This window comes from Ambystoma mexicanum, chromosome 11 (genome assembly GCF_040938575.1).
Source record: "Ambystoma mexicanum isolate Mex_15411 chromosome 11, UKY_AmexF1_1, whole genome shotgun sequence".
Lineage (NCBI taxonomy): Eukaryota > Metazoa > Chordata > Amphibia > Caudata > Ambystomatidae > Ambystoma > Ambystoma mexicanum.
This window is the reverse complement of record NC_090934.1, coordinates 941,375,804-941,399,840: the sequence shown is the minus strand read 5'-3', so window position 1 is coordinate 941,399,840 and position 24,037 is coordinate 941,375,804. Positions and strand designations below refer to the sequence as shown.

The following is a 24,037-nucleotide window of genomic DNA, read 5'->3' as shown; positions in this document are numbered from 1 at the left end:
CTCCAGTAACAAAGCAAGAACAAGGGGGAATTCATGCACCTCCAGTAACAAAGCAAGAACAAGGGGGAATTCATGCACCTCCAGTAAGAAAGTAAGAAGAAGGTGTGTATGCGCACCTGCAGAACCAGGGGAATTCATGCACCTCCAGTAAGAAAGCAAGAACAAGGTGTGTATGCGCACCTGCAAAACCAGGGGAATTCATGCACCTCCAGTAAGAAAGCAAGAAGAAGGTGTGTATGCGCACCTGCAGAACCAGGGGAATTCATGCACCTCCAGTAAGAAAGCAAGAAGAAGGTGTGTATGCGCACCTGCAGAACCAGGGGAATTCATGCATCTCCAGTAAGAAAGCAAGAATAAGGGGGAATTCATGCACCTCCAGTAAGAAAGCAAGAAGAAGGTGTGTATGCGCACCTGCAGTACCACGGGAATTCATGCACCTCCAGTAACAAAGCAAGAACAAGGGGGAATTCATGCACCTCCAGTAAGAAAGCAAGAAGAAGGTGTGTATGCGCACCTGCAGAACCAGGGGAATTCATGCACCTCCAGTAAGAAAGCAAGAAGAAGGTGTGTATGCGCACCTGCAAAACCAGGGGAATTCATGCACCTCCAGTAAGAAAGCAAGAACAAGGTGTGTATGCGCACCTGCAAAACCAGGGGAATTCATGCACCTCCAGTAAGAAAGCAAGAAGAAGGTGTGTATGCGCACCTGCAGAACCAGGGGGAATTCATGCACCTCCAGTAAGAAAGCAAGAACAAGGGGGAATTCATGCACCTCCAGTAACAAAGCAAGAACAAGGGGGAATTCATGCACCTCCAGTAACAAAGCAAGAACAAGGGGGAATTCATGCACCTCCAGTAAGAAAGTAAGAAGAAGGTGTGTATGCGCACCTGCAGAACCAGGGGAATTCATGCACCTCCAGTAAGAAAGCAAGAACAAGGTGTGTATGCGCACCTGCAAAACCAGGGGAATTCATGCACCTCCAGTAAGAAAGCAAGAAGAAGGTGTGTATGCGCACCTGCAGAACCAGGGGAATTCATGCACCTCCAGTAAGAAAGCAAGAAGAAGGTGTGTATGCGCACCTGCAGAACCAGGGGAATTCATGCATCTCCAGTAAGAAAGCAAGAATAAGGGGGAATTCATGCACCTCCAGTAAGAAAGCAAGAAGAAGGTGTGTATGCGCACCTGCAGTACCACGGGAATTCATGCACCTCCAGTAACAAAGCAAGAACAAGGGGGAATTCATGCACCTCCAGTAAGAAAGCAAGAAGAAGGTGTGTATGCGCACCTGCAGAACCAGGGGAATTCATGCACCTCCAGTAAGAAAGCAAGAAGAAGGTGTGTATGCGCACCTGCAAAACCAGGGGAATTCATACACCTCCAGTAAGAAAGCAAGAAGAAGGTGTGTATGCGCACCTGCAGAACCAGGGGGAATTCATACACCTCCAGTAACAAAGCAAGAATAAGGGGGAATTCATGCACCTCCAGTAAGAAAGCAAGAAGAAGGTGTGTATGCGCACCTGCAGAACCACGGGAATTCATGCACCTCCAGTAACAAAGCAAGAACAAGGGGGAATTCATGCACCTCCAGTAAGAAAGCAAGAAGAAAGTGTGTATGCGCACCTGCAGAACCAGGGGAATTCATGCACCTCCAGTAAGAAAGCAAGAACAAGGTGTGTATGCGCACCTGCAAAACCAGGGGAATTCATGCACCTCCAGTAAGAAAGCAAGAACAAGGGGGAATTCATGCACCTCCAGTAAGAAAGCAAGAAGAAGGTGTGTATGCGCACCTGCAAAACCAGGGGAATTCATGCACCTCCAGTAAGAAAGCAAGAACAAGGTGTGCATGCGCACCTGCAAAACCAGGGGAATTCATACACCTCCAGTAAGAAAGCAAGAAGAAGGTGTGTATGCGCACCTGCAGAACCAGGGGGAATTCCTGCACCTCCAGTAAGAAAGCAAGAAGAAGGTGTGTATGCGCACCTGCAGAACCAGGGGGAATTCCTGCACCGCCAGTAAGAAAGCAAGAAAAAGGTGTGTATGCGCACCTGCAAAACCAGGGGAATTCATGCACCTCCAGTAAGAAAGCAAGAAGAAGGTGTGTTTGCGCACCTGCAGAACCAGGGGGAATTCCTGCACCTCCAGTAGGAAAGCAAGAAAAAGGTGTGTATGCGCACCTGCAAAACCAGGGGAATTCATGCACCTCCAGTAAGAAAGCAAGAAGAAGGTGTGTATGCGCACCTGCAGAACCAGGGGGAATTCATGCACCTCCAGTAAGAAAGCAAGAACAAGGTGTGCGAAGGTGTGTATGCGCACCTGCAAAACCAGGGGAATTCATGCACCTCCAGTAAGAAAGCAAGAAGAAGGTGTGTATGCGCACCTGCAGAACCAGGGGGAATTCATGCACCAAGAACAGGGGTCAGTGGCAGGGGAGACCTGAACCCATCAAAGGGGTCACAAAAGGGTTGGTATCACAGCACCTGCAACAAATGTGGTGCGAAGAAGCCAGGTGTTGGTAGTGAGGCACGACCACATACAGGGGTCACAAGGGCTGCAAACAAATGTAACAAGAAGGGGGGGGGGGGAATCGTAAAAAAAAACATTCCACGTAAAATCTGCTTCAAATCCAACCAACTGCCGCGCAGACATCTTTTTTGACATTATATAGAGTATTGTTACAAACATACACAACTTACGCAGAAAATACCAAAAGCACAATTGCACGGAAGTAATCGCTTCATGTGATACAGTAACTAAACACGCTATCAGGAAGACACACTCAATAACTGCCAGATGCCCTTATAGACAGGTAAAGAAGCATGTAGTAAGGACGCTTAGCGCATGCGCAGCCCAGAACCTGGCAAGGCTGTGCCAACACAGCTCGCAAAACACACAGGTAGCGGACTAAAGTCCGTCACATGCACAGTTCTTTTGGAAGACCATAAAACAATGTATCGGAATTCTAAATAAAGGGTGGATTTCAGAACTAACAAAGGCAACAATGAAATAAGTGTCCTTAGCTGCGGTATATGGAATCACCAGCCCGCAGATCTTTGCCCAAACGCCTGCCCACATGTAGAAGGAAAGAGTAGGGTTCCTCTGGCAGCAGCCCTCGAGCAGTGTCTGTGCCCTCGGAACTAGCAGACCTGATGAAGCGCGCCGCCCTTACAGACTAGAGCTGTGTTTGCCCAGACTAGAAACTGGGCCATGTGGCAGGTAGGCTGGTGCGTCAGCAATGGGTAGACTGCAGCTAGTGGTGCCCCTCCCTCCCCTCGGAATTCCCAGCTACTGCGGGTACTGGCATGTGTCGACGGTGTGCTCCTTTATTTATCTATTTATTTATTTATTTTATATTTATAACTTGCCCACGGACCATAGGCAAAGAGGTGCACACAAAACAAATCAACAAAGAGCACTTACGAAATACCAGTGATGAGAGTTACATCGGAGGTAAGTCATATGCAAAGGCCGATTAATTGAAGAAGTGGGTGTTGAGAGCCTTCTTGAAAAGTGTCAGGGAGTGAATTTCTTTAAGATCTGGTGGAAGATTGTTCCCGGAGACAAGGAGTAGTTGGGGAGTCAAACGCCAATCTGCCAGCTCTTTGGAGTTTAACACATGGGATGACTAAAAGATGGATGTTGTTAGAACGCAGTGTGCGCAAGCTGGATGTGAAGGTCAATCTGGTGTACAGGTAGGAGGGAGCACTCCCATACAGGCACTTAAGAGTCATTTTAATGACCCGGAAGGCAAGGCACTCCCTCACAGGAAGCCAGTAGAGATCACTTCCACCCTCGCTGATGTGGTCCCTACGCTTAAGCTGAGAAATTATCCTGACCGCACTATTCTGGAAAGTCTGCAGTTTGGATAAATTGCTGTGAGAAGTGCTGTGTAGGAGGCTACCACAATAGTCAATTTTTGACAGACCAGTAGCTCATGCCAGGTGGGAACAGTTCTCGCTAGAAAGAAAGGCGCGAACACGGCAAAGCAGCTTTCAGTATTACGATGTAGAAATAAGGTAGCTGGTTTAAGCTTTCATATCTAAGGTAGCAGCAAGGTAGGCCCTTAAGGTCTTAAGCTTAGCTGCCACCGAGTGACAAATCCGGCAATCGTAAACTCCTTAAACTCTGTGGAAAGCCTACCTAGTCTACATTGTGTGCTGACACTAAGAATCCCTGTTTTGGCATCATTGAGCGCCAGTCCATTAAAGGCCATCCAACTTTGGATGATGTTATAAATCTCATTAATATTGTCTGCATCCTGTTTGTATGTATGGGCACTGAGGGTGGAGAGACAGCCTGGGCATAGGGCCTTTGCTACTCACCACACAAGCGGTTTCCCTACACACCGATGCTGGGTAAATTGCTGAAGGTACACAAGGCACAGTACAAACTTTCTTTCACTGAGCTTTCCAATTGATCAAGCAAGTCTGTCTTCTCTGTCCACAACACACAGCAGAACATCTCAGCTGTCCATCTTCTACACCCTCAGCACTGCAGTCAGCAGTCCCACACATGCTCTACTGTGATTGAAGACTGCAGGCGGGCATTCGCAGCTTCTTGTAGTTTCTGGTATGCTTACCAAGGAGCCATTGAAGCCCAGTAGCAAAAAAGACCCGCCTGCATAAGGAAGAACCTAAATGTGCCTACAAAGGGGATCCTTGTTTCCTGCCTCTTGGACACCACAAAATCATGGTTTCTCTACCACAGGGTTGTGTACAATCAGCCTGACAGCAAACAGGGCACACATTGTAAAGTTACCTTGTCTGCATACACAACTTCCTTTCTGCTCCAATTTCATCTATATACCCCTGGTGGCACAGTGAACTCCCTCACTGTGTGTAGCGGTTCTCTGCTGTTTAAACAGCTACGGGGGTGTGAGCAACAGCCTATTCTTCGTTTCACTTGGCACCCCACAGAGTGTTCCACTGGATCAAGGAAATGTGTCTTGTCTGGCCACAGCACTCAGCAGAATTTAACAGGACTCAAAGTAGTCTATCTTCTGTGACCTTGAAGTCATCAACAAGGAAACGGACTTCAGAAACTCCAGTGACGTGGCGCACTGCAAGGTACTTTTTTTGTTTTGTTAATTGAGCACCTTTATCCTTCTGGTAGGAAATTACACAGGTGCTAGAAGGTGAGGGGAGAGTGGGGAAATGGAGGAGGAGCGGGAAGTGAAGGGGGCACGAGCTAGCAACACTCAGGCTGCTCAGTACGTGGGTTTATACAAGAGAATACAGCCTGCATTCCCAGCTTCCTGATTGGCCAGCTCACCTTCCAGGGTGCTTATGAGAGATTAGTCATGTAAATGAAGGCTGATTGATTAGAAAGCCCTACAAGCTCATCCCAAGTCCTCTTGTTACAAAAATGTGAGTGTATTTGTTGCAAACATCGAGCGGCATATCCACTATATGGCAGTGCGAGCGCTAACTAACATACTTAGAACATTCCAACATTCAAAGAAATTCCATGACATTACACCCTGCTCACATTTCACATAGAATGGGACATATATACATGATGACTCAATTACTAAAGAACATGAAACAATCTGCCATTAACGTGAAAAATGCGCTGCCAGAAAGAGCACTGAGCATCCTCCTGAGTGTGTTAACTGCCACTAGGGTAGTTCCTTGATCGGGTGCCAAACACAGGACATCATTCCAAAGGCAATCCACTAAATAGTGAAGTCAGAAAATACCGCCCTTCACTGAGGATGCAAAAAGAGCCTTAAGGTGTCGGAGAGGGATTAGAATTTACACGATGAAATGGATGACCAGATGGCAGGTCAAAGCAGAAAAGGCTAAAACCGCATATTACAATTTTTAAGACGCAAATGTAGTCATCAAAATTCTCCTGGACACATTGAAAGGATGAATGAATAAGACATGTTTACACTCTTCAGTTCAGAAACAAATTCCCCTAGGAGGAAACATCTAGAAGCACCAAAATGCAATACAAATTCAAAACAAGCATTGGCAAAGCCAATAGACTTGGCCTTTGTAATTTATTGCATTTGAACTTTTTAGGCAATAATGCAGTAAATATGCGGGGCCACCGTATCCAGGACCAAGTTCCAAAAATGTCTGACAGTCACTATTTTAAGACACATAATATAGACAACATTTTTTAAAAGCCCTTTGTTCGTGGCAGTTAACGCCGGTTTACTGTGTCTTTCTACTACAACCTTTCTATTGGTTTTTGCCAATGCTTGTTTTAAATGTCTCCGCAAACAAACATAGTCTTGGGGTCTCAGATATACTTTTAGGGTCTAGACACCGACCAACAAAATACTTGTACAGAATAGGCTAAGTCAAAACAAAATATGATAGTTGCTGTGGGCCAATAGTGATTGCAATCTATTGGTGCGTGTTGCCTAATTGGAGTCACACATCTGGTTGCTAGACAGATGCCCACCTGTTACACATGTGTGAGCAAGGGCATCAGTGCACAAGCTAGGGTACCAGAGGGGCGCGCGGGGAAGCCTGTGCAATGGTGCAAATGAGCCTGGATCCTGGGGTAGTAGAGGTGGCCAAGAGGAGAGAGGGTGCACGTGTGCGAGACCGCGAGAGCGCCAGGGTGTGTGCATGAGAAGAAAGGTGTTTGCATGGGAGCAGGTTTGATAGAGAGCGAGGGGGTGAGTGCATATGGATGGCTGGGAGACTGGACAACTGTCCAGAGCAGGTGCCAACCCTTCAGGAAGGGTGAGTTTAAAAGTCAAGCGTGCAGGAGAGACTGTGTGTGCAGGAAAAAAGAGGAGTGTGGTGAAGAGGAGGGTTGTCTGAAGGGAGAAAGGGCGGGTGTGTGTTGATATGGGTGATGGCGCGCCACACAACTGCACTGTGCAACGTAGTCCCCCTCCTGCACTGCAATGTGCTGGCTATTTCTGCTAAGAAGCACTGCACACCTCTCTTATATTGCACCAGTTATCCCCCCACACACTGCTCATCACCCCCTAATAGAGTCTGCATGGGTTATCTCTCCTACGCTGCAGCGCGCCAATGAACCCCAGCACATGACTGCGCGGGTACTGCACAGGTTATACCACCAAGTGCAGCAGTGCATTAATTAACCCTCTTGTGAGGAATTGCACTGATCATCTCTTGCTTCCAGAACCCTGCACCAGATTCCCTTCTAACGCTGCATTGCAGCATTTAAACCTCCAAAGCAGCACTTCGCAGGCACTTCCTACCTCACAGCACTGCACCTGCTAACTCTCTGGTGCAGCACTGGTCAGATGTGGGGGTGGGGGGCCTTTATCCATACCCACTTTCTCCAAGCGCATGAGGACCCACCTACAATCCTAGTGGTTGGAAGATTTAACTGGATTTCTACCGAGAGCTGTGAGCTGCATTTTATTTGGAGAGTGAAGCTTGCAACAATAACAGATAGTGTACAGCTCTTACTTTCGGGACTGCAGGTCAGAGGCCATGTCTTACGCCGCAGCATGCTGCCCGCATCGTTGCTAATTTACACCACAATTGTAGAATACGCACAACCCAGTCTAGACGCCGCACAAGACACACCTAGCCACCTCAATTTGCTAATACCTCCCTAGAGCCCGTCAGAAAAGGCACCATGGAACTAAGCCTCCCGTGTTGAAAGATGGCTACCACTCAGAAAACGAATCATACTGGGCTTGCCCAATGAAGGCCGGAGCTGCGGCCAGGTAATTCCCATGCATCCCCTTTGGAATTCCTGTACATCACGGACCCTTCATCCGGGGTGGACTGGGATGCAACATTAGGGGTGGACTGGGAACCAAAAGTGGCCCTGGAAATATTTTTCAATTTGGTGTTTGACGAATCGCAGGAATTCATCCCTTCTCCCCAAGGGGAAGACCCCCCTGTGAGTCTAGGGAGGTGAGCCCACTCTGCAACACCCTCCCTAGGTTTCGAGGCAAATAGGACCTCACCGGGAGAGACTCCCCCTTTGGGGACAAGAACTCCGGTTCCTGTGAGGAACTCCCTATGAAACATCCCAATATTACCTCTTCAAACATCTTCTATGGGTACATGTATGAAGAAGAAATCAATATGTGCTATTGTTACCCTGAGACTGTGAATATTGATTTCAAGAAAAAATCCCCCCCAACTTGGACAAGGAGGCTGATAAACAGAGGAGGAGAGGAATCATATGAGAGGGAACGAGGAAGACCCGGACATATGCCGTGGAAGTCCCAATGCTACGCCACGCAAGAGGAGGGAGGAGACTGGCAAAGAGAAAAGCCAATGATTTACAAAACGTGAAGGCTGCCTGATTCAGGGAGAGAGCTGGATGACCAGAAAGGAAAGCGAAGCAGATTTAGACGTGCAGCGTCTTACCTGGAGAAAAGCGAGAGAAGTGAAGGTGGACACGCAGCGTCCTGGAGTCCTCAGAGAGAGATGAAGAAGGTGGTGGCGTGACCACAAGAGACTTGTGATGGACAAGGAGCCCAATGAACAACACCGAAAACACTTGGGAAGCAGAGACGTGGATCCAAGCAGTATTAGAAATACTGTGTGACCATCCTAGACAACGGCACAAGAGAAGAAACATTGCAGCAACACGAGAGACTGCACTGCCAAAGGAGAGACCAAACACAGAGCAGGTAGAAGCCACATTGATGTTATTCCTAAGAGCAAAAGGTAACAGGGAAAACAGGAGACCCGGGAGGGGAACAGAGAATCATTACGGGACCAATAATACTCGTCCCAGTCAAAGAAAAGAGACTGTGATAGTTAAACCCAGAGGAGTGAATGAGAATCATTATGGGAGCAATCATGCTCGTCCCAGTCAAAGTAAAGGGACTGTGATATTTAAAACCAGGGGAGCGAATGAAAATTATTGTAGGACCAATAATACATGTCCCAGTTGAAGTAAAGTGACTGTGAAACACTGGATAGTTTTAGCAGGGGAAGAACGCAGAACAACTCTCTGTAGACAGAATCAAGGGGAAATTAATAAAACCATAAAAAGTAACTATCATAGAGAGAGGAAACCAAATTACAGTAAAGTGTTGAATGAACTATATGAACTGATAAAATGAGTCAATAGAGACTATCTGAAAATCAGTCACTAAATCAGAACCTTGCAAGAAGCAAACACCCCAGGAGAAGGGAGTAATTCTCCTGTCTTTGGTTGATGCTATAGTGGTAGGTTCAGCTAGGTTTAGCTTGGGTGGAGGACTGATTCTGTTAGGACATGCACTGATGACGGACGAGCAGAGTAGCTAGTTTTGTTAGGTAGGGATGCCTTATAGCATAGGTCTCGGGAGGATAGCTCTCGGTCAACGCCCTTGCCTTAGAAGCAAGAAGATGGCGGTGCAACAGAGGTTCGATCCCCGGGTCCGCGCTTAGAAACCTCTGGGTATTAAGTGCGTTATAAATAACCAATTACAATTATAGGAAAAGATAGGCCTTTTCCCTTTTCTTTAATTAGTGAAATGGCTTATCAGCCTCCATGTCCTTCTGACCCGCCACAGGCCCCATATTAACATATACTGGAAGCTTTGCAACACCTTTCGTTACCTCATCCCACTCAAAAGAGGCCCCTGGTGCAGAGGTCGACCTGTAAATCTTCAGAGTTTCCTGTAAGCCAGTTCACCACTGCCCTTCATAGTTCACACCCCAACATGGTGCGCTGCCACTACTTGCCCTGCAGAACGCGTGTCCCCTTTTCAAGAAGCTCAGAATCTAGCAATAAAGGTTGGCCCGGCACCTAGTTCTCAGGCGAGAACGCAACACCCACAGCACACCGCACAACAGAGGGCATCCCACCCGGGCCCCTGTAAATCCTTACAGGCCATACAACTTGACACCCAGCCATATTTAAGGTTTGGGATGAACGACAAACATAGTGCAACATTAGAAGCCAATTATTAGATAAAATCATGTCAAATTCTCATGCCTTCTCTTTTAAAGTCTAACAACCAAACAGAAGACAACACAGCTATATGTAATGTAATGTCATTTGTCATTTTTATAGTGCCTTTTCCCATTGGTATGGCCTCAAAGTGCTGTAGGTGAACACCCTCAATGGAATGAAGTCCAAGGTATGGGAAATTCAACAGAGGGGTTTAGAATGTGTGCATCATAGCCAATATGAAGGTAGGTAGGGGTGGCCAAGTCCCTGCTAGCGACCCGTGCCAAGCTGGGACTGTGGATGAGTGATATGAGGTTGTCGGGAAGGTATGCAAGTGCAGGAGACTGATTATGTGTCCAGCTAGACCGCATTTTTTTCATGGATGTAGCTGCATTCTAGTGGCCGAGGTGTTGTGCGATGTATCTTCAAATTGTGTGCGATAGCAGATGGGTGAAGGGTGGGTGGCTATCTTCCATTGACATGGAGTGTGATACATTCCTCCACCAACTACGCTGGCTTCCGGTGGAGAAACGTGTCTTAGTCAAGTTTTTAGGTATTGTGCAAAGAGCGTTTTATAAAATCAGAGCTGAATATATTCAGACCACATTTTTTACCTATATTCCTGCTAGGGTATTGCGCCCCCAATCTTCTCTGACAATTCAGATTCCATTTGTAAAGCGCTCTTGTGTAGGGGGTCGAGCCTTCTCTGTGGCTGCCGCGAAAGCTTGGAACTCCCTCCCGCGTGCTCTGCGAGCTGCAACGCTTCATCTATCCTTTCGCTGTTTACTAACGACCCACCTGTTTTAGGTCCGCCCCCTCTCTCACGTTGTTCTAGTCTGGGCCTGATGGTTGTAGCACCAGGATGCCTCTGGGTGTACGCTGCGCTTTAGAAATGCACTTAACATAACATAACATACATAGCCATGTGTCCTGGCTGGTTTCTTGGTTTTGTAGACGTGGTGTGGATTCTGTCCTATTGGAGTTTATTCCCTCCGTCTCTCAAGACATTCTATGCTGTCTCGGTCTATCTGACTGGGGGTGAGAAAACCTGAAGTGCCGAATGGGTTTGTCAGGATATGGCAGGGAAATTCCAAATATGATTTGTTAAGGTACCAAACTCGCCTGTAGGCGGGAGGGAGGCAGTTCAGAAGATGATCAAGAAAATTAAAATGGCCATCCATCGGCTTAATAATTCTTCAGAGGCCCCCTCACTGTAAGGCAGATCTTAAACATTGTGACACCTATTACAGTAATTGACTTCCAGGCTCCCAATACCAGTGAGTGCTCCCCTGCGCGGCTTCAAAGTGATTTGCTCCATTGTCTGAGATACCGTGTGATCAGCAGCCAGGCAAGCTTCCACATACACAGAATGGGTGCAACACTGGCGGCAGCAGGACTGCCTCACAGCAAACCACCACAAAGTGTAAGGTCCCCACCCCAATGAAGATGCATGGCGCAGTGGGTGCATATTATGCTTCCTTTCCTGCACAGAAGGGGTAATGCACGGCAATACTATGTGCTCGATCGCTTGTTAAATTTAATGAACCCCGCCTATGCCCCGCCTGTGCTTCCAGAATAAATAGGGAAGGGCATGAATGGAACCATACTTGGAAATGCAACAAGTTAATGCATGAGCTGGGCTTGAATTATCCTCTGAAATACGCCCCCAAGAACGTAATGATCATTTCAGCACGTCATGAAATGGCCACCTCCTGTACACGAACTGGTGTTCTGTCACGCCCAACTTCTTAAACGCTAACAACATACACAGCGCACTGGAGTATCATAGGGTAATCCATTCTGCCTGCCGTGATATGAGAAGACACTTAAAAACTCGCCCATAGTCGTCTCCGCTCTGCTGAACAGGCTAGCTTCTCCCCTCCTCACAACCACCCTTAATGGCCGCTAAATGTCACCAGAGGGTGTGATGCAAACACTTTGTTCCCCCTTTGAGGATGCGTTATGTTTCTGTGATTTATACCGCGTCACGTCATTTTCATGGTCCCCAGGCACTCTGGCGGATCTGAAAAGGAAGGAGTACTGGGAGGGCTTAGTTAGTGGGACTGAGAGGGAACAGCACAAGAGAGCTTTGATGTGCTGTTTGTAGCTTCAGTCTGGAAAAATTGGTCACTGTGTGCTGGTTTGTTTTGAGTTGGTAGACGTTATGTGGTGTTTGAGTGTGTATGGTGTGTTTTGTGTGTCATTGGATTAGTTTCTTGTTGGGTGTTGCGTAGTGTGTGCAGTTTGTGGTGGGTGTGTTTTGTTCTGTGTTTGAGGGTGAGTATGCAGGATATCGTAAGGTTTTTGTAAAAATTAATCTAAATTCAATACAGTAGCTATACTCAAAAATTCATCTATATGCAATACGTCACTATACTCCAAAATGCAGCTAAATTCAATACAGTGGATAGACTCAATCATTGAGCTAAATTCAATACAGCGGCTATACTAAAAAAGAAAATCAGCTAAATTCAATACTGTGCTAACTTTGGTAAAGGTATGGGTGTGTTTTGTTCTGTGGTTGAGGGTGAGTATGCAGGATATTGGTACGTTTTTAGTAGGGTTAGTGGCCAGTTGCATCAAAATGTAGCTAAATTCAATAGAGTGGCTATAGTGAAAAATTCAGCTACATTCAATACATGGCAATACTAAAAAATTCAGCTGGCAATACTAAAAAATTCAGCAAAGTCCAATACAGTGGTTATTCTCAATTGTTCAGCTAAATTTAATACAGTGCCTATACTAAAAAATGCAGCTAAATTCAATACCGTGGCAATACAAACAATTCAGCTAAGTCCAATTCAGTGGCTATTCTCAATTGTTCAGCTAAATTTAATACAGTGGCTAAACTAAACATTTCAGCTAGATTCAATGCATTGGCTATACTAAAAGAAAATCAGCTAAATTCAATACAGGGGCTATACTCAATCATTGAGTTCAATTCAATACTGTGGCAATACTCAAAAATTCAGCTAAATTCAATACAGTGGTTATTCTCAAACGCTCAGATAAATTTTATACAGTGGCTATCCTAAAAGAAATCATCTAGATTCAATGGCGTTGCTGTACTAAAAACAATCAGCTACATTCAATACAGGGGCTATACTAAGAAATGCAGCAAATTCAATACCACGGCTAACTTTGTTCAACTTTGGAGTGCAGCAAGATTCAACGCAATGGTCAGATTCCAATGGTAGTAATGAAGTAGTGGCAGGATTTCAGAATCAAAGCATTGGCAGTGCTCCCAATTCTTACTACCTTACCTGATTGTTGCAGTAGACGGCTTCGTAGGGTGCACAAGGCAAACAGGCAAACAAGCGATGGATGTGTCCTATGGAGGTGCCCTTTGCCTTAGCCAGATGCCCAGGCAAGGCTGCCCTGGGAGAGCGCCTGATGAGGATTAGGCCTGGTCAGCTGACCTGATGGCCAGCCAATGGGACAGTAGGGGCAGGAGAGGGAGGGGAGGAAGGAGGGCCTAATGGTGAACCAGGAAGAAGGAGGAAAAGGAAGACCAGCACAGGCACAGGGCGATGGTGTGGCCAAGGCCCGCTCAGCCCCCAGGTACTGATGGGAGGGCTAAATCCATCTTGGCAGAGCAGCAGGTAAAGAGCTGCAGATGGAGGCAGCCTGCAGGTACATGCACAATGCCTCAATGAGGTCCGGTCAGCTGCCCTGATGGCCAGCCAATGCAACAATGGGGGCAGAAGGGGGAAGAGGATGAAGGAGGGCCTAATGGGGAACCAGGAAAAGGAGGAAAAGGGAGACCAACCCAGGCATGGGTGTGTGAACTGATGACATAACATAACCGCACAGCGCCCCCTCCATCCAACCCAATCCATATGGCCAAACTTCGGCCACTATCGACCCTCGTAATGGAAGGTGGGTCCACCTTACTCAAGACAAGTGAGGCGAGAGACCCAATGCCCCAAAGCTAGTCACATGCATTTCAAGCTGGCCCTGACCCGCTCTGGCATAAGGAGCATGTTGCCCCTACAATGACTGACAGATCTCATCTAAAACTACACGAAGTCTAGGCCATCAACACCATAAATCATGTTTCTTCTCGCCGTTGCACAACCCTCCCCTTCAAAGAGCAGCAGCCCAGCAATACCATTCAGGGCAAAGTAACTCAGCCCCCTGGGGCAATAAAACCGGCAAGCAATCAGGATCAGAACACACTGAGGGGTTATTAGACAATGTGCCCACCACACGAAGGTTTTAGTCACGACCTTCGCGGCAGAGGCAGATTCATGCCGACAGGGTCCTTTAGGGGGTGGGGAGGTCCAGCAAGTATAGGGTCTGTGAGGACGCCCTCTGAGAGGTGAGGGACGGACAGCGCCGGAGCTAGTTCAATAAAGCGAGTCAGAGGACTGCACTGAAGGAAGGGGCCTAATATGTCGGGGCTGCTGAATGGAGCAAACATTGTAACCTAAGCCCTCCTTGGTCATTATGGCAGAGTCTTTAATTATATAACAAATTGTAAGAATAATCACTTTCTCCGAATTCGACTAAATCTGATACACACTGGAGAGATTTTAGACAGACAAGGACAAGGAGAGACTGCCCAACAATTATGTGTAATTTGTAAGAATCCAGCAAAACAAACTCTAAGACATCTCCTGATGGACTGAGAGGAACTTGGAATATAAGAACAGCCTTGTTCGACACATTTGTGGACAGTCTAGAAAGAATATTGTCAGAAATGTTTTGGAATAGACTAATTTCGGGGTATGGCACTGCTTTGACAATAAACGTATTGCAAGTCCTAGAAATAAGTGATATTATAAGATGAATATAGTTCTATTCCAAAAACATGGCACTTAAGGAAAGACTTAATTCCCTCGGTTCTGTTCATCTATCTATATATATATATGCATAATTGTTTTACATATGATTCCTGACAATTTTTTTTAAACATGAATTTGTGTGATAACATTTTAAATCTTTTCAGTCCAATTCTCATTTTGCCTTTCCTCCTCTCATCTTATTTTTCTTTTTTTACTTTTCTGAAATTATTTCAATATTTAAAGAAAGGAATCATTGTGATATTGTTATTTAATCTTCATTGTTTACCTTCGTTTCATTATTGTAAAGGTCTTTTGAAACCTTATAACATTAATTTTAAAAAAATAACAAATCGTAGCTCTGCCATTTTGGACCACAAGCTTTGCCAGTTGCCACGCCAACCATACATTCTAACCCCCTTCGATTCTCTATTACCTGTGCCATTGGTTTTTGCATCATGGTGGAAGTTGGTGTCACCAAATGCACAAAAACCAAAAAGTGGATCCAAGGCCCTCATTTTAAGTACCGAAGAACCAGCTGGGTCTATTAAAAAAAAATAGTAAGCGCCATAATTCTGAGGGGCACCTATTGCAGATAAAAAATACTTCTGCTAAAGTAGGCAGAAAACAGTAGATACCGTGATGCTGAGTCGCACCGGCGCGCATGCGTGAAGTGAATATCTGAATGCAGTGTGCATGCCCTGACAATTGCATGCGCAGCCATCACTTCATGTCAGTACCTGTGTCACATAGAAGTACTGTTGAAAAGCCAGCAAGACATCTCCGTTGATGTGGACTTCCTGCGCTCCATACAGATCCTCCGGGCAGACTTCACATCCGGTCACTGCACTTTCCCAAGGGAACTTTGCGCCCTGTCACACGTGAGGGAGAAAGTAGGAGAGACGTTTTTAATTTCAACAGGGACCCTTTACTGTGCTGTCAGACTGAATCTAGAGAAGGCGAATTGCCTTCAAACGCCCCCACCCCCTCTACTTCTGCGGCCGGCTGCCTGTACACAGTCCCCAGACACCAAGCTACGCCAGCTGATGCCTGATGATCGCCCAGTACATGCTGACGAGCCCGAAATGATGATAGTCCCCTTTCTCTTTCTACTGACCCCACTGCATCCCTTGAAGAAATTATCTGCGGGTACTTCTATGTCACTTTTCGAGCTCCCCATGATCTACTAAAATCTACTAGCAGTGACCTGGTCAGTTCCACTGGCTTTCACTGGCTTTCATCCACATACATGTCGCCTTCAGGAGCCTTGTCCATGCGAGAATGTATGTCTAGTTAGGCAAGGAAACTTTGAGGGACTGGGATGGCTGACACTATTCTCCTGTCATCGTCACTTAGATACCTTGTCTTACCTGTATTTAATGGCCAGGACCAGCCACTCCACTCTTGCGTTTATGGGCTTACTTGTTTTTATTGATTTGATTAAGCATTTTAAGTATTTTACTCAGAAAGGCATGACATGGTATAGCAGTGCACTTGGGTGGATAGCTCAGGGGCAACACACTCGTCCCGGAAACGCTGAGCAACACAGGTTCTATCCCCAGGTCCGCGCATAGAAACCTCTGGGTGTTATAAATAACCCATTTCAATTACAATTTCATAAATTACCCATTACAATAGGTCAATCAAGCAGTACTTACGAAAAATGTGGTTGGTGCTACCAACTGAGGGTACGCGCACCGGTACGGTAAACCTCGGTGAGAACATGCAGGCGAAGAGTCTGTGTTTTAGCTTATGGCATTGGTGGCAGGCAGACTGTTCGTGATTGGCTCATTTGGAGCAGAGTGCACGTTCATCCACAGGAGATGCACATGTATGCAGACCAGAGAAGGGCTCATTTGGACATGAGAGGCGTGGAGTGGGTGCATCAGTGTCGGGGCGACAGGAGTGAGAGAGACCTGGCGTGTTTAAAGATGGCGAGGCATTGAGGGTGCGTCCTATGAGTTGATGACTAGGTGTAGCAGCTGACTGTTCAGGTTAGGCCATTCACGGGAGGCTGCTAACTGATATGATATGATAGGTTATTTAAACGTGCTTAATACCCAGAGGTTTCTAAGCACGGACCCGGGGATCGAACCCGTGTTGTACCTCCCCTGTGGAGTCCCCACCCCCATCATCTCAGCTCCTCTGCTGCTCCTGGACCCAACCTGTAACTCCTGGGTGCGGCCCCTTTCCATAGCACTGCGTAGCTTCCCAGCTGGGTCTGTGCCTTAGAAATCCCATGCACACAATGCGAGATACTAGTGACTTGTCAAATGTGGCTAAAGGGGCAGTAGGACAGAGGCGTTGCTAGGGGGGGAAGGGCGGAGGGGGCTATAGCCCCGGGTCTTTTTGTTGTAGCCCCGGATAGAAGCTCAAGGGCTCCAACCAAAAGGCTACCTAGCTCCGAGTCCCGACCTTAGAGTAGCCCCAGATCTTTTCCAGACCTATCAACACCCATTCGCAAGAGAATACGAAACGAAATAGGCTAACCGGTACTTAGTATAGCAGAGAAGTGAAAAGGCAGCCCCTCGGCTCTCTCACCCAGGTAGGGGTCCAGCGAACAATTGTGCAAAAGCCCCAGCAGCATCCCACCCCTGCCAGCTCCTGCTTGAGGGCCCTGTGCACGCCGCAGGAGATATGGCAGCGCGCATCACCCCAGCTGCAGTGTTAGATTGGACCTCAAGTCTCCTCAGTGTCACTGAACCATCGGGCCTAGGGAGTCGCACCCACGCCCCATGCTTGGTGCAAGTGCTTTCATTGCAAAGGGTCTCTCCTTCGAAACACAACCACAGCCAGACCGGTGACTGGAAACACGCAGGGAGTTACTCACCCTAGAAATTCAGAAGGCACAAGGCCTTCAAAACAACAACCGCTGGGCCCCAAAAAGCCAACCCACAAAAATGAATCATAATAAGACACTACACCCTTGGATACATCCTCTGCTCTGGAACCCAAAAGCGATCATACAGTGCACAAAGCAACCAAAGCATGTGGTCAGTTACAGTACTCCACTGTGAGGCATATTGTGAGCAGCAATGAAGTCGGTCAGCTCCCGGTTCTCGCTCACTTGGGGCTGTGGAGCAGGTAAATTGACATGAGACACCGCCGCTCCAGTGTAGTGGGAACCTCAAGACATAGCCCTTTTCCCCTATGTCAGGATCCATCTGACATAGCACGCTCTTGGCACGTCGACACTAGGTTCTTGGGGCCACCTGAAATACTATCATGGAGCAAAATAGACTAAGAGACTGCCATAGCTGGAAGCCATGTGGTGAGTAGATGAGCTGCTGGAAGGAGCCTCAGGTAAGGAGAATGGAGACAGAGGGCAGCACCTTTGATAACCTAGGCGCGGTGCCTGCTGGATGAAGGGCCGGAGGCCTTTTAAAGCCTCTGGCGTAGCACGCAATGGATAGCTGAAGACCACAAAAGCCAGCTCACTAAAGGGTAACGCAGGAAGTGTGCAGGCCCTATATCCCTGGGACCTAGATGCAATCAAGACGTGTACTCGGTGCTATTACCCTGAGACTGAGTAGTAAGCCAAGGAGCATGATGGGAGCTGTAACCTGGAGACTAATAGGAGGGGGGTACGTCCATGGCACCATTACTTGAGAGAGGTGAACGCCTCATGGGTTCCCAGGACACCCCCAAAGACCTGTAGACAGTATGTCCCAAGCAATCCTGAGTTAGTGTGCAGCTGTAACAATATCACATTTTAGTATTGCTCACCACACCAGGCAAACCACTTGGTATTAAGTAGGAAACAGACTATTCCACACTTTTATCCCTGGTACAAAGGCATCCTGAGCAATGCAGCACCTAGAGGTCATTCACTTGGTGGTGCAATGCTATGCAAGTCATCGAGGTTCTATCAGCACTTTGTGTCCCTTTGGGCAGAAAGCTTGTCCATTGAAGGGGGGGGGGGGTTAGATTTTTGAACGTTCAGATAACCTCCATGCATAAAAGGTACTCATCCCTCCCCTGAAGCCAGTTTACGTGCTCCCACTGGCAGAGTTTCCCGCACCTTATATCCCTGCTTCGTGGCATTCGCCAGAGCTCCAGTCAGAGTCCGGATCCGGTACTCCAGCACCACGCGCGCCAGGTCTGGATGGAACAGGAGTATGTTGGGGTACATCCAAGTGTCCTGTTAGCAAATGAGAAACAGAGAAACGTTACTTTTGCAAATGTCTGTGATCTATCATTAGAAAATCCACACATTGAGGATCAGAATCAATGAAGGAGGATCCCCAGTTCAACAAATTCAGAAACAAAACCGTCCAGCCAAAAGTTCGCGAATCCGCATTCGATGCAGGCCAAGCATTTAGTACCCGTGAGGGGTACCCCAAAAAATGAAATCTGAAGTGGGGCGCAAACCACGCGAATATAAGATCAAATACTATTGAGGAATACATGCGCGGTACAGGTGCTCCTCTGCTACAATCTGCCTCTCTGCCCACAAAGCATCTAGGCTCTCCAGGCTTAAGTCTCGCACTAAACCATTACAACACCTCAGTCTACCCAGGCCTTAAGCCCTGAGGAATCTCAGCTTGGGCACTCGCTCACACGGCCCCTATGCCATTAAGTATACTAGAGCCAAATACACTGACACCCTTCTGAAAACGTTAACCAAGACACCCCCTCAATGGACCTCCACCCTCCCTAATACCAATCATACGCTCAAAGCTAGCACCGCAAAGCCAGTAGGCCTGCCTTCCCCTCGTGGTACCTCCCACCTTCACTCCACAGCTTCTCCTGCCATTCACTCAAGTAATAAGAGCACACCCCCCCCAAATGCGCACTCTCTCCCCGCCCATGCCACGGTGATCCATGACCTCCTCACTATCCATGATCTCGATTTACTTGCCATCACCGAGATATGGTTCCATGTGGCGTCCGGTCCTGCCATTTCGGTAGCCCTCCCACCTGGATGCTCAATCCTGCGACAAGACAGACAGCTGATGAAAGGAGGAGGAGTAGCTCTTATCACTAAAGATGCCCTCGCCATCAGGCTGCACAATCTCCCATGGGAAGGTAACGCTGACGTTATCTCCGCCAAACTGTCCATGTCCCCTAATTGCACAATAAATATACGCCTGATTTACCGGCCCCCATGCCTAGTCCTAGACTTTCAGGGACATCTCCTCCACTTACTAGGTGATAACCTTAAAAACTCCACCAAAACCATTCTGCTCAGAAACCTTAATCTAGGCCTAAATTACCCAAAAGATAAAGTAGCCTCAGCCTTAGCTAAGGAACTCAAAGACATGGCGTTCTTACAAAAAGTTATAAGCCCCACTCACAGCAAAGGTCGCACCCTTGATTGGGTGGCTGACCATAACTGCTCCGCCACCGTCAGTTCCAACTCCTCCTACCCTTGGACTGACCATAACTGAATACAAATTTACCATTCCCAGAGCCCAGACTACTAAATCTCTCACCTATGCTCCACCAGCTCAGGTTAGAAGCTCAAGCAAATTAACCAAGGACAACCATGGTCCTTTTCTGGAAGTCCCAGAACTCAAGCCACCGTTCTCTAGTGACCCTGGCATACTAGCAGATTTCTACTCAGACACCCTCACCAAAGCAATTGATGCTATTGCCCCGATTAAATGCAAAAAAGAGAAAAAAAATCAATGCTCGTTAACTCTTAGTTCACAGCTGAACTACAGGCCCTAGGTACCAGTAAACGTAACGCATTAACCAATTGGCAATCCAAGCCCAGCGATTCCACTAAGGAAGAATTCAAAAGGTTATCCTCACAGTATAAAGAAGCTATAATTAAAGCCAAGTCCAATTCATTCAACACACAGATTTCTAATGCCAATTCCCAGTCCAAGGAAATGTTCACCATATTCAGAGACCTAATCATCCCCTCCACTAGCCCTGGCGAGATCATTAAAGATGAAGCGTGGTGCTCTAGTATAAAAGCAGCCTTGCTCAGCAAAATAGAATTACTCCAAGAAAAAATCCAAGTGCAATTCAAAGCCCTACCTAACCGCGACCAGCCTCTCCCGCCTAGCCTCTCCATATACAATGCTGACAAAATACTCTTTTCTTTCCGAGACGTCATTGAATCAGAAGTCCTCGACCTCCTTGAACATCTAAAACCATCTATCTGCAAAGGAGACATCTGTCCCCCTAACTTTATTAAAGAATGTGCTGACTCCATTGCACCTCTTCTAACGGCTTTCATTAATGCCTCATTCACTGCAGGTACTGTCCCATCCAGCCTCAAAGAAGCGTGGGTGCGCCCGCTACTATAAAAAACCTCCCTAGATCCCACCTCCCCCAATAACTACCGACCCATCACCACTGTCCCGTTTCTCCGAAAAATCTTGGATAAAGCGGCTCACAATCTAATTGAACAATTTCTCGGGTCCAACTCCATCCTTGGTAAAAGACAATCAGGATTCTGCAAAGGTCACAGCACAGAATCTGCCCTTCTCAACCGTAAAACCCAAATAACAGAAATTATGGATGAAGGCAAGCCAGCTCTCCTACTTCTGGACCGCTCAACCGCTTTTGATCTTGTAGACCATAAGATTCTCACCAGACATCTCACTCATGCAGCACAATTCTCCAAAGAAACCTCCTCTTGGATCACATCTTTCCTAGAAGGAAGAGCCATGAAGGTTTTCTCAAACCAGGCGAGTGCAGCTCCAACTACAATCCACTGTGGAGTCCCTCAGGGCTCATGCACAGCTCCTACTCTGTACAACCTGTTCACAAAGCCGCTGTTCGACTGGACACCTTCATCATGGCATATACAAACCATGCCAACGATACGCAGGTACTCCTACCACTTTCGGGCTCTTATGACCAAGACCCCACAGCCCTCCATATGATATACGCCTCCATCCAAGCCTGGATGGCGGCAAATGGGCTATGACTCAATAGAGATAAAACTGAGATCCTCCAAATCGGCCCTAAACAAGCTCTAACCAAACTTGGGAAACAATACAGTGAAACAATACTGTGACTTCACCATCAATAACTCCATCATCCCTGTCTCCTCCTCAGTAAACACACGAGGGGTTTACTTAGACTCCACTATGTCCCTGATGCGACAGGTACGCTTAATTGCCTCCACCTCTGCTCACATCACCAAACTAATAAATGCATTAAAACCTTTCCTGTCTAAACAGAATTCTCTTTCAATAGCTAGGTTAAACAAAAATACAAGTGAACGGGTCAGTGAAACTGGTATACCCCCTTACTGTTCAATTACCATTAACACATAAATATTGAGTACTGCACCTGGATATTTCGAATACTAGTTTTTATATTTAACAGCATCTATTTGTTTATTGCTTTTGGTATAGTACTGAACATCATGGGTTACAGAGTAAAGTCATACAGATTTACACAAGACAACAAACATCAAGTCAAATTGCTTATACAGTGATTTCTACTGTCGATGCAGAACGACAGGGGTCAGAAACATATGAACAATTGAAACAAATATACAAAATGTATTTCGGTGCAAAACAGTGAAAGAGCATTGGTAACACTGTGGTTGGAGAAAGGTTTGTCTACACCAAGGTGTTTCGGCTGTCTATAGGAGCTGAATATGCCGCATATTTGTCATGGCCTTCATCAGAACGGGGAGAAAAGAATGGTCAGGAGGTTCAGGAGGGGCTGCAAAGAGGTGAATGAGATTCAGTAAGGGGAGTGCTGAGCAAACATAATTATAAAAGTGATAAAATCACTCGGTGTCTCATATATGACAAGTGGACACAGCCTACCTGTGGGGTATGATTTGGCCATAGATGTAACAATGGGATAAACAATATCTCATCGATCAAAGTCGCAGTGGACTCCTGTTGGTAGAGAGGGAATGAAAAATATGAGAGCTAAGTGTGGTCTCCTACTCATTGATAAAAATGGGGCAGCTGCCACTGTCCTTAAAAGATCGTTTTTATGCGGTGGATTATTTAGATGTAGCCACCATTTTTATCAACTGTGTGCCTTTTCCTAGGGCACGTTTTCCTAGAATCCAGCCCAGCCACACATACATTGCATGGGAAAGACAACAGCCACCTACGTCCAGGTAAGCGTGTGTATGTGTGTCTGACTTTCTAATTTTTGCACAACTTAGATGTGCCCCATTTTTAACAATGAGTAGGAGACCACACTTAGCTCTCCTATTTTTCATTCCCTCTCTACCAACAGGAGTCCACTGCGACTTTGATCGATGAGATATTGTTTATCCCATTGTTACATCTGTGGCCAAATCATACCCCACAGGTAAGCTGTGTCCACTAGTTATATATAAGACACTGAGTGATTTTATCACTTTTATAATTATGTTTGCTCAGCACTGCCCTTACTGAATCTCATTCACCTCTTTGCAGCACCTCCTGAACATCCTGACCATACTGTTCTCCCCGTCCTGATGAAGGCCATGATGCAGCATATTCAGCTCCTATAGACAGCCGAAACACCTTGGTGCAGACAAACTTTTCTCCAACCACAGTGTTACCAATGCTCTTTCACTGTTTTGCACCGAAATACATTTTGTATATTTGTTTCAGTTGTTCATATGTTTCTGACCCCTGTCGTTCTGCATCGACAGTAGAAATCTGCACTTTGTTCACTGTATAGGTAATTTGACTTGATGTTTGTTGTCTTGTGTAAATCTGTATGACTTTACTCTGTAACCCATGATGTTCCGCACTATACCAAAAGCAATATACAAATAGATGCTGTTAAATATAAAGACCAGTATTCGAAATATCCAGGTGCAGTACTCGATTTTTATGTGTTAATGGTGATTGAACAGTAAGGCGGTATACCAGTTTCACTGACCCGTTCACTTGTATTTTTGATTATCATGAAGCCTTTCTAGGCAGAACAGGGTTTCTCCAGGAGCCCGTGTTTATACATCTTTCAATAGCTAGGGCCACCATTGGGGCAAAACTATATTATTATAATGTCCTCTTAGCAGGCACCTCCGCCAAAAATCTAAATAGATTCCAAGTCATCCAAAATAATGCCCTCAGAGCAACATTAAACATTCCTAAAAAAGACCATATCGCACAGGTCAGGCACGAAGCTCAGTGGCTTCCGGTCAAGGAACGGATCACCTCCAAGACGCTCACCTTAACGCACAAGTGCTTAGCACTCACAGCCCCGCCCTAACTATCAGACAAAATCGCCAGAGCCACCTCCTCACGTCCCAAAAGAACCTGCTACGCCAACCAACTGCGCATCCCCCTATCAAGAGGGCCAAAGCGGGTGCGATTGGTTTCTCCCACATAGCCCCCAAACTATGGAATGCCCTACCTTACGCACTCAGAGCAGAGACCTTTCCGGAAAACGCTAAAAACTACACTGTTCATCTAACACAGCCTCCCCACCCAATCCACCCCCACTTCTTGCCCCATCACCTTCCTCCTCCTCCCTCCTTCTTGTTCTG

At 46.7% G+C, this 24,037-nt stretch overlaps 1 protein-coding gene across 3 annotated transcripts in view; it reads right to left on the bottom strand.

Moving 5' to 3' along the window:
* PGGHG (protein-glucosylgalactosylhydroxylysine glucosidase) overlaps positions 1-24,037 on the bottom strand; it is a 394,441-nt gene that overhangs the window by 66,480 nt on the left and 303,924 nt on the right. For all 3 annotated transcript variants that reach the window (XM_069624088.1, XM_069624089.1, XM_069624090.1), the window contains exons 5-6: positions 18,644-18,763; positions 15,363-15,494 (exon numbers count right to left, since the gene is read on the bottom strand). In XM_069624088.1, coding sequence (XP_069480189.1) covers positions 15,363-15,494; positions 18,644-18,763 — 252 coding nt within the window. The remainder of the gene's footprint in view (positions 1-15,362; positions 15,495-18,643; positions 18,764-24,037) is intronic.